Source organism: Frankliniella occidentalis, unplaced genomic scaffold (assembly GCF_000697945.3).
Source record: "Frankliniella occidentalis isolate FOCC.00 unplaced genomic scaffold, Focc_3.1 Scaffold2422, whole genome shotgun sequence".
Taxonomy (NCBI): Eukaryota; Metazoa; Arthropoda; class Insecta; order Thysanoptera; family Thripidae; genus Frankliniella; species Frankliniella occidentalis.
The window spans coordinates 3,442-5,141 of record NW_026269505.1 but is presented as its reverse complement, the minus strand read 5'-3'; the positions used below and the strand labels follow the sequence as shown (position 1 = coordinate 5,141).

Here is a 1,700-nt window from a genome sequence, read left to right as displayed (position 1 = left end):
CCCCTCACCCCGCCCCCTCCGCGCCCGCCGAGGGGAGCCGGCGAGCACCACGGCGGCGGCGGGGACCCTCACGTCTGCCCGGCGGCCCGACCGGCTGGCTGCCAGCTCGGCCTGTCCCGGCCGCCGCCGCCTGCCCGCCTTGTGCCAGCTGAGCTGAGCCGGCAGCCGGCAGGCAGGCAGTCAGTCAGTTACCGGCAGCCGAGCTGCGCGCGTGTGTGCGTTTCGTACCCGAGACCTGCGCGGCAGCGCAGCACGCGAACGAACTACGATATTTTCATAACATATTTTTCCGACCCGAGCCGAGTGCGGTCCGCTCCGGCCCGCGAGTGCAGTGGTGTGCAAGTGGAGTGCAGTGCAGTGTGCTTGGTGCCCTCGGTGTCCTTGATGTGGCTCCGGGATCAGGATACGATCCTCCGTCATGAGCGACCTGGCGACGGCGACGTCCCTCTGCCCCTGTGAGCAGCACCGCGATGACGCCCCCCGCGCTCCTCGTCGCCGCCCTGGCCGCCCTGGTGGCGGCCGCCCTCGCCCTTCACGACGAGGTGCCAGGCCTGAGCCCGCCCCTGTGCGAGCGCCCCGACTGCACGTGCACCGAGGACGCCGATGACGGGCCCCGGGAGACCCGCGGCCTGCGGGTGACCTGCGACTTCGGGCAGAGCGCCAGCGCCACCGCCAGCACTTCCTCGAACCAGGCAGGTGTCCTCAACATTTAGTCCTCAAAGGTCATTTCGTTTCCTCCCGCGGACTGGACGCCAGTGCGGGTGTCCGCTCGCCAGCGGGTCCGCCGCTCACGCACACTGACCCCTGCCGTCGTTGATGCTATCTCCGTGGGAAGCTGCACCCAGTAGCAGCGGGACTGACGTCTGTCAGAACTTTTATTTCAAAGCCACCAATTACCTTTTAACGCCGGGCCCTCAATGTCCCGTCGATAACGGCGCCGATCGGGGAGGGGAGATAAGGGCCCCTAATGAGGACCACGGGACGCGCGTTTATTTTATTGAGTCTTAATCGAAGCAACCTGTTGATGGCTCGAGTCATACAGGAAATCAAAACACTCGCAAGCGCTCATCAATGAAGCATGCCTAGGAGGAGAGGGGGAGGACGCACGCCGAGTGCGAGAGAGAGACAGAAACAGGGTGGCAGCGGGGTCAGACAGACTCGCCGCGCCCCTTCTCTGTCGCTCTCCTTCGAGCCCTGCGACCGCGGTCTCTCTCGCTCTCCGCTAACGAAGTAAAGGGGAATCACTGTCAGCCGCGCCCTGACACCGCTCCCCGCCGCCACTCCGCGCGCTTTGATCAATTGGTTGGATGTCTCGCCGACATCCTTTAATCGTCCCTTTCATAAATTTCCGTTCCCCGCCCCCCCTCCCCCTTCACCACTATGCAGCTAGTCGAGTCGGTCGGCGCGCGTCGACTGACGCTGCGTCGCGTCTGACGGCGGCCCCCCGCCCGCCCATGGCCCCATGGCATGCCATTGGGGACGGCGACGACGACGCGGGTCGGGCGGGGGCCACGACATGCCACGACATGGGGCTCCACACTAACCCCTCCTTCCGGTCCGGCGGCGTGGCGTGGCGCTTATGGACCGGCCCCAGCCCAGCGACCCCAGCGGCGGCGGCGGCGGCTTGTAAGCAAAACACGTCCACACACGAGCTGTACGCCGAGCTGTACTACGTGGGCGGACGCGCCCGGGCCATGGGC

The 1,700-nt window shown here is 66.5% G+C and overlaps 1 protein-coding gene across 1 annotated transcript; it reads left to right on the top strand.

The window, feature by feature from the left end:
* Positions 1 to 160: 160 nt before the first annotated feature.
* LOC127751949 (uncharacterized) lies at positions 161 to 692 on the top strand (the record flags this gene model as incomplete). Its single annotated transcript, XM_052276293.1, is given in 1 exon segment — positions 161 to 692. A coding segment is annotated over 1 exon segment (222 nt), but the record flags the coding sequence as incomplete, so codon positions are not given.
* Between the last annotated feature and the right edge of the window lie 1,008 nt (positions 693 to 1,700).